The 8,980-nt window shown below is 48.7% G+C and overlaps 1 protein-coding gene and 1 long non-coding RNA gene across 2 annotated transcripts; one reads left to right on the top strand and one right to left on the bottom strand.

The window, feature by feature from the left end:
* Positions 1 to 1,052: 1,052 nt before the first annotated feature.
* HSPB6 (heat shock protein family B (small) member 6) lies at positions 1,053 to 6,198 on the bottom strand. Its single transcript, XM_083751022.1, has 3 exons — positions 5,573 to 6,198; positions 2,789 to 2,911; positions 1,053 to 1,663 (listed from the first exon to the last, which is right to left on the bottom strand). The coding sequence occupies exons 1-3, from the start codon at positions 5,795 to 5,797 to the stop codon at positions 1,466 to 1,468; spliced, it is 546 nt and encodes a 181-aa protein (XP_083607148.1). The 5' UTR covers positions 5,798 to 6,198; the 3' UTR covers positions 1,053 to 1,465.
* Positions 6,199 to 6,298: 100 nt separating this feature from the next.
* LOC310850019 lies at positions 6,299 to 6,958 on the top strand. The gene is made up of 2 exons (XR_014567202.1): positions 6,299 to 6,404; positions 6,679 to 6,958. It is a non-coding gene; the product is annotated as an uncharacterized lncRNA (long non-coding RNA).
* The last annotated feature ends 2,022 nt before the right edge of the window (positions 6,959 to 8,980 follow it).

The following is an 8,980-nucleotide window of genomic DNA, read 5'->3' as shown; positions in this document are numbered from 1 at the left end:
GAGCCAGCGTACAGCTTCCGGGTCATGTGGCCAGCATGACTAGCAAACCAGAGCAGCGTTTACCTTCCCGCTGGCGCGGTACCTATTTATATACTTGCACTTTGATGTGCTTTCGAACTGCTAGGTTGACAGGAGCAGGGACCAAGCAATGGGAGCTCACCCCGTTGCGGGGATTCAAACTGCCGACCTTCTGATTGGTAGGTCCCAGGCTCTATGGATTAACCCACAGTGCCACCCGCATCCTTCTGCTGAGAGTAGACGCATTCAAATTAATGGTCTAAGTTAGGCCCCATCTGCACTTTGCCCTTTGAATAATCATAGCTTCCCCCAAAGAATTATAGGAAGGGCAATTTGCTAAGGGTACCGAGAGTTGTTAGGAGACTCCTATTCCCCTCACAGAGCTACAATTCCCAGGGGTTTAACAACCAAATCCTATTGCCAGGTCCTACTGCAAATATTGGCATCACACAATGATGCTCTAGGCATCCTCAACCAATTCAAAAGAAGTCATCGGGTCCAGACAGCCCTCAGAGCATTCTTAAGAGAAATGAAATGCAAAACTGCTGATCTAACAACAACATGCAGCTTGTCGCTAATAATCAGCCTTTGTACCCGAAGAGTGGAAAGTGGCTAGTGTAAGGTTAAGTATTTGGGAAATATATTGGGATTTGGGCTGTTGCAGACCAGTTAGCCCGACATCTGTCCTGGGAAAACTGGTGGAAAGCACTGAAAAAAATAGAAGAACAAGCTTTGCTAGAGAAGAATCAGCATGGCTTCTGCAAAATAACTATCCTTTTTAGAGTGTTTTATGGATTTCCTAGGGAGAGGGCGTTTATGCCCATGTCTTGCTCCTTCACTTCCAAGATGTCCACTTGAAGGAATATGCTGCTGGATAGGCTTGATCCTGCCATGCTCTTATGCTCTAATCTGGAATACAGCAGTCAATGCCATGGTCAGTGATGTGGAAACTTGCTACCACCCACCTTCCCTGCTGGTGCAGCCTTAAGGTTCATTGCCCTCCCACGTCCAGAATGCAATCACACACTCAGAAGGCAGAAACACCATGTTTATTAGCAAGTATCAATGTGACATCTGTTTTTTAAGCAAGTACATGTACCCAAGTGGCATCTGTATTTATACAAAGCAAGGAGTCTGGCATAAACAGTGGTGCACAGAGTAAGCCTGCAACAGAAGGGTACTCCTAGCCAGAAGAAGAAAGGGCCCAATCTCTACTCCAGGAAGGTCCTACTGGAGTGTAGGGAAATTGCACTAAAGGATCACCACCCTAGAGGCAATATATAGTCTCTGCTGCCAGAACCTCAGCAGGGAGGGGGCAGAGGGGAATGTCACTTCTGTGAAGAGTGAGCAGCCCTTGCAGCTACTAGCGAGGGGAGAGCAGGCCTCAGATGCTTGCTAGCTTCCGGTAAAAACGGAGAGCAAAAAGCCAAGCTAGGCTGCTACCCTGTTACTTTCCGGTGACGGCAGGCTTTTCCTGGCGGCTGATGGGGATGCTGCGCTCCACTCCGGGAAGAGCCTGGGTAGTCGGTGCCGTGATGGATAGCACCCCGTCGGGAGACAGGGCCGAGGTGATGGCTGCGGGGTCAACACCCTTGGGGATCATGTAGCGGCGATGGAACTCCCGGGAGATGTAGCCGTGCTCATCCTGTAAACAGTGGAGACGCAAAAACAGGCAAGTGACTAAAGGGGGTCCAGAAACCAGCACTCTCACAAAGAAATTTATGTATTTATTTCACGAAATGTATACACCGTTTGATTTTTTAAAAGGTCAAAGCAGGAGAGATAAACCAGTAACCCCAAGTAAAATTTTAGAACCCTACTTCTAGAGATAAAATACTAAAACACTGAAATCGCCTCAGCTTTCTAAGTATCTAGGTAAGCTTGTTTCAACAGGAATGTTTTTAGCAGCCACTGAAAGAGAGTGCAGTGAAGGCGCCTCCTTGACGTCAACAGGCAGGGAGTTCCAAAGTTATTTTATTTATTAAATTGGTTAGTTGCTTTATATTGCCTGCCCAAGGCAACTCAAACAGGAAGTTCAGGAAGCAACACATGCCTTATTAATAGTAATAAAATAATAATAATAATAATAATAATAATAATAATAATAATAATTTATTATTTATAACCCGCCCACTCTAGGCGGCTTCCAACAGAATATTAAAATACAATTATTAAACATTAAAAGCTTCCCTAAACAGGGCTGCCTTCAGATGTCTTCTATTTACAGATGCATGTAGTTTTTGCACATTTCAGGCAGGGCTTATGGGGGGGGGAGGGCGGGATCTGTGGCCCTTCCAGATGTTGCTGAACTACAATTCCCTGCACCCCTGGCCATAAACCCTGTTGGTTGGGACCAATGCAAGCTGCAATTCCAACAACCTCTGGAGGGCCACGGATTGTGCTCTGGACACTGGTGGTGCAGCAACAGATGTTTTTCCAGGCAGTTCCAGCTACTGAGGTTTCCAAATCCCTGCGTACAGACTAAGAGGACTCCGGAGTTCAGTAGGATTTGCTTCCGGGGTTGACTTAGGATGGCAGCTTTAACTTTCTGCTTTTGGATATGCCAGTGTTCTTCAACCTCGGGTCTTGGAAGTTGCTGAACCACAAACCCTATCATTCCCAGGCAGCTTAGCTGATGGCAGCTCAAGGATGGCAGGTCCCCAGATTTTGCTGAACGACAACTCCCAAGGTTGAAGAACACTGGCCTACGGCCACCACAGGGATCTTTTAGGTCAGGGTCACCCCACAAAGAACCCATGAAGCTACATACCGGCCGTTCCTCATGCTTGGCATGAACTTCGATGTAGTCCCCAATCACCTTCACACTCATCTCTTCAGGTGAAAAATGCTTCACATCCAACAACACAGAGAACTTGTCTTTGTCCATCTTCACCTGGGTGGAAGGGGGGGGAAACAAAGTAAAAACTGGATTCAACAGACAGCAATTTCTGCAGGCCAGCTGCCCCTGCCCACAGGGGTGCTGTTGTGGACAAGTAAACAACCTTTTACTGCTTTCTTCAACAAGCCACAGGGTAGGCACTAACACCACTGGGCATATTTAGCAATGACTATTATAACTCATTGAACTTGTTAGTTGCCGGCTGAACAAAGTCTCCCAAAAAATAGATACTGAGAGCACAATAAACAAGCACAGTGGTACCTCGGGTTAAGGTCCGTTCTTAACCTGAAACTGTTCTTAACCTGAGGTACCACTTTAGCTAATGGGGCCTCCCACTGCTGCCACCGCGTGATTTCTGTTCTCATCCTGAAGCAAAGTTCTTAACCCGACATACTATTTCTGGGTTAGCGGAGTCTGTAACCTGAAGCGTCTGTAATCTGAGGTACCACTGTACATTATAATAAAAACACGTCTACGGGGGGGAGGGGGACGGACATCCCCAATAACAGAAGCATAACTAATAGCAAACACCACCGCAGTCCATCAAAAGCCTGGGGAAGAAAGTAAGTGCTCTAATAACATACGCAGCCAAAGCGCAGAGCTTGCTTTCCTCTTCCCTCACCATTCCTTCTTCCTTTTATATCATGCATTACCAGACTGTGAGAAGCAACTGTCTTAATCCAGGGATCAAATGCCCAGGCCCAGGGGCCAAATGCTGCCCTCCAGGTCTGTATCTGGCCCCGAAACTCTACCCAGATCACACGCTTCTTCCAAGACCACACCCTCTTTGAGGGTTTGTGCCTGGGTGGAATACGTTATTGAATTCTGCTGAGGCTTCTCATTTGTCTGGATGGAGGACCAAACAGGTATGCCAGGGTGTGCAGAGACTAGCTGACTGCATAAGGCAGAATTCACATTCGCTGCTCTGCTCATTCTCGCCTACCAACACAAAAGGTTGTCCAGAAGGGAAGTGTGTCATTGGGCTGACCAAAGTTCCCTGCCTCTGATATTATCTTAATATATGCACAGTGTTTAGGAAAGAAATTAGCCATTTTAATTGTTAAATAATAAGTTAGAGCCACCATGAAGCCACTTTATGAGCACAGGGTAGCAGTTACAGAAACCAACACGGCAACAACCCCTCCAAGCTAAACACAACCCTTTATAATATGGGCGAGAATGCTCTGTATTTTACACCCTTTTGTAGCTAGCTAAGAATATCGTAGAATTGTAGAGTTGGGCCACAAGGGTTATCCAGTCCAACTCCCTGTAATGCAAGAATCTTTTGCCCAGTGTGGGACTCGAACCCAAGACTGAAGAGTTTCAGGCACTACCGACTGAGCTATTCCTCAGGGTCTTCTAGGTAGGACCGCTGTATATTTAGAGCCAGTGCGCCAAGAACACAGGAGCAATCTCCCTGCCAAGGGGTGTGATGAAGCACATTGGAAAAAGCAGGCGCAAGACAAAAAAAGCCCAAGTATGCCAGTCATGCATGGGGAGTTAAGTGGCGGCAGCAGCAGCAGCAGTGCAAGGCTGCGCTGAAATCTCCCCAAGGATGAATTCTAACAGTTGGGTGTTAATGCCACAGCCCTTAAAAGAACCCCTCGTTTCCCAGGTCCGATTACATATTATTTAGTCATTATTATTTATGGAGCTGATGACTACAGCTCCTTTGCATGCAGAGAAGGACCCTGGTTCAACCCCCCCCCCCATTCTAACCACAAGCAGAAGGGACTTGGGGGTGGGGGAAATTATTGGGATTCCCCACCAGTGTGGACAGCAGAAACAACAGCCAATGTCCGACTGAGCGAGGAAGCATCTCTAATATAGGCAGCAACTATCTGGGGTGATGGAGGAGGTCCAAGATTCAGTTCCCAACTCCTCCAGTTCGGGATCAGGTATCTGGCGGCAACGTGGGGAAATGATCTCCCTGGGGACCCTGGAGAGTCACTGCCGGTCAGAGCAGGTGGTGCTGGGCTAAACAGACAAATAATCTGATCTGGGGCAAGGCCACCTTTTATGCCCCCATGCTGGTAAGTAACTCCAGGCAGCTGTGGGCAGGGAGCCAGCAAGACAGTGCGTCTTCTGTATAGCAAGAGTCCAGAGGGCGGGGGGCGGGTTGAGTCCTGCATGCCAGCCCCTTCCCCGCAGGGCAAGACAACCCAGCTGGCATTGTCTCCCCCCTGCTCCCCCATAGGGCCAGCTGGGGCGGCTGAAGAATGTTACCATAATAGGTAAGCACAGCCTGCCAGCCCCTTGGCACCCTTTCCTCTTTCAAGCGCACACCTTCACCAATTGGCAACAGCAGCACCACTACTTTCGGGTCCGTTTCCCCGCAGGAAGCGTCACATTCCCGACACGCAGGCACACCCATTCCCACGACGCAGGTCCAGACACCGAGCCCTACCCATCTTCGGGCATTTCTGCTCCCTTTTAATCCCAAGCAACCCCCCTCAGCAGCCTCCGGTTAGGCGGGGGGGCCTGCTGCGCTGTTGCTCGGCCCAAAAAGTACTCTGCACATGGCCAGAGGCATCACGACATACATTGGGGGGGATTAGAAAACTAACTTTTCCCGTTATCTTTTCTTTTCTTTTCTGGTGCAGTTCCGCACAAAAGCCCCAGACGCGTCCACAACTTAACGCAAGGCGTACCTACCTCCGAAAGCCCCGTGTCCGGCATCTGCGGCATCTGCGGCATCGCAGGCATCTGCAGGCTGGGCGTGCGCATGTAATAGGGGCTGAGCGTGGCCGGGAACAAGTCGCTCTCGAAGAGCCCTTCGCCGAACCTCTGATCGAAAAGACGCGGCGGGAAGAGCGACGGGAAGGCCGAAGGGAAGCCCATGGGGCGCCGCATCCATGGGTGGTGGATGGCGATGTCCATTGCGCGGAGAGGCGAAGGCGGGCGAGCAGCCGGAGACGCGCAGAACACAGATCGCGGCCAGGGGAGCGCACGCCCTGCCCGGCCCGCCGCGGCGCCTTTTATACCCGGCCGGCTCCGCCCCCTGGAAGCCGCTGGAACGCAGAAGAGCCTTCGGGACGGAGCGGGAAGCCCCGCGAAGCGCCCGAGTGGGCGGGGCCACTGAAAAGGGGCGTGGCCTGGCGCTCGCCTAGCCTCGAGGCTCACGTGGGAACCGATGGGCGGAGGCGCGGCTCAGCGGGGAAAGGCGTGTCTGGATCATCCAGGCCATCAGGATTCTATTCTGGAAAGGAGGGAACCGGGAAGGTTCTCTCGGCGTTTCCCCGGCTTTGAGCTCCGGTCCAGCCCGTTCCCACGTTGAACGACGGCCCTGCTGCGACGCTGCAAAGTGGGAGGGAGGTGTAACGGTAACGTCTGAATTGGGGACAGGTGGTTAGATGGGGGAGGAGGGGGGAAAGCACATCGTTTCTCTTCCCGTTGGTCGGTGCTGCCCGGCCCCATTTCAGACGTTACCTTTATACACGGAAGAGGCAAAACGATGGTGAGCCGAAAATACACCGTTGGAAGAAATGTTGAGTCCTTGTTTCCCTTTGAAAGAGAGCGCGCGTTAACAGATCTTTGTAACGTGAGCACTCTTTGAGGTTTGTGGTGTTTACATCGGATGATGGTTAGGGACCCTCCTCACCAACAATTCAGAGAAAAGAAATTGCATAGGGTCGGCGGTCTCCGCTTTCACCACTCGCAGTGGAATAAAACTAGCATAGGGGAAAGTACGCTATAATTTGAGATTTCCACAAATCCAGACATTTTTTGTATCATTTGGCATTCATTCCTTAGTCACATAGGCAGGACAACCTTCATTTTGAAGACAAACATGGACACAAGCCTGCCAAATCTGAACTTCACTTGACTGTCAAATAACACTAAATGTATTCTCTGGGTGTTGTTTCTTTAAACCGTGAAGACAACTTTTCATTTTTCTTTCATGAATTGGACTTTGTTACTTAAGCCGCAGAAGTAAATGTACATATTCTATGTGCTGATGGGTTTTTTTGTCAGTTATCGTCAGTTCTTCTGGTTTTTGTATATATTCTAAAATGCAATAAAATCTCTTTACAAAAAACACCACCACTCTCCACTTTTATGTCCCTAACACCGTTTCCTGCAACCCACATTCGCTTGCTTCCTTCCCTTCCTCCTGGCTTTGCCTTCTAGCCTGATATAATCCTGGGAACTGTAATTTGTGAAGGGTGTTGGTGGGAATCGTAGCTCTATGGCTCCCGGGAGCCTTGGGGAGGGGGAAGCCATGCACTTTAAATATATGGTGTGTGTCAGTGACATGACCTAATAAAAGAGTTTGGAAATGTTCACAAAGCATTATTTTAATTTACGGTATTTAAAATGCTTATGCTGCCTTTCAGCGCAAGTGGAAGCATCCCTGTTGCACCTGGCAACATGCAGATACTTGCTTGCCCTTCCTCAGCCCAAGGCAGAACCCTGAGCTCACTGGACCGACCCTGCAAGGACCAGGTGATGGATTGATGGAAGAGACAGCACATACCCAGCATGCTTAGCTGCTTCAGCAGCTTCTCCCTTTATGTAGCACTGCTTGCAAAGGACCTGGGGGGTTTACTTCACAAAGCAGGAGAATCCAGAATGCCAACTGGGGAAGGGATACAGGAAGCCCAGGAGGTCTGCTCCAAAAGATGTAAAAACACTTATCTCATTCATTTACTGCAGGACCTGTTCCCCTCCGGACGTTATCTGACTACAACCCCATAATCCCTGTCTCATTGGCCAAGCTGGCTGGGCTGATGGGATTTGTAGTCCAGCAGTACCTGGAGGGTCACAAATCACCCCGCTTTGATTTAATGGGACATAGCATGCTAAAGCGACAGATTCACACCTCCACCTACTGCAGAATTCCTGTAGTTTCTCAACAGTACAGGCACACTGGTACCTCTGGTTGCGAAAGGAATCTGTTCCGGAGGCCCATTCGCAACATGAAAAGAATGCAACCCGCAGCAGTGCGGGTTGTGATTCGCCACTTCTGCGCATGCGCGAGTAGCGAAACACGGAAGTAACCCTTTCTGGTACTTCCGGGTCGCCGCGGGACGTAACCTGAAAGAACGTAATATGAAGAGGATGTAATATGAGGTATGACTGTATTTCCCTCAAGTCACCATTTTGAGAAATATTTCGCACCTCTAATACAAATCTCTGGGAGAGAACTAACACAGCAAATTTTGCTTCTTTATAAGCAAAGGTAGTTGGAAAGAAGGGACTCTATAGAGGAACAAGAATTGGAGGCTTTCACAAATAAGAGTCTTGTGGTTCAGCTTTTTCAATATGCAGCTTGGGATCTTGACATGTAGACCACACAACTGGTCAACACTTGACTCACAGGTGAATGTAATAATAACCTTGGTTGGAAAGTACTGTAATATAAAACAGGCCTGCAGGATCTGGCCTTCTGACTTGCTTGAACTTCTCTCCATGGTGTTTGGTCCACAAGTGTAGGAACCAGCTGAAAGATACACTAAATGGCATTCTAATGCACTTCTACCTTTTCAACGCTTTGCAGTTTACATGCAGCAGTCATCTCTTCCCACCACAAGCACACTTTTCTTGCTGAGCATACAATGTCGCCTCCTATAGCAAGCCGTGGGATTGGGTTAGGGAGACACACCTTTCAAATGCCAAATCACCTTTGAAGCAGAAGGGATAGCAGCCCAGCTTCCTGCTCAAGGCCTTTATTAGGCTAATTGATGTGAGACTAGTAAAGCTGTTTTGTTTCCCTGAAAAGTAATTTACAAAATTAACATCTGTGGTATAATAAGCACAAAAGTTCCAATCTTTTGGCACTGTTAGCTGCTCTCAGTTTCAACTGGGAGAATTGTCAGTGTATACTTAAAACGTTCTTATTGAAATCCTTAGGATGTGCCCCTGACCTTAAGTATATTTATTTAGAAGGGGCTAATTATACATTACCTGCAAATGAATGCAGCTGTGAAGCCCCAACACAATTTTTTAAAGTGAAAAAGCAGCCTGGGGAGAGGATAATTTAGAGTTGAGAAGCAGCAGGGGCAGGGAATATGTTAAAGGGGAGGGGATATTTTTTCCCTAGCCCAAGGAGATGATAAAAGC

Source organism: Podarcis gaigeae, assembly GCF_964106915.1.
Source record: "Podarcis gaigeae genome assembly, chromosome: 8".
Classification (NCBI taxonomy): domain Eukaryota; kingdom Metazoa; phylum Chordata; class Lepidosauria; order Squamata; family Lacertidae; genus Podarcis; species Podarcis gaigeae.
The sequence above is the reverse complement of the archived record's forward strand: the minus strand, read 5'-3'. Positions and strand labels throughout refer to the sequence as shown.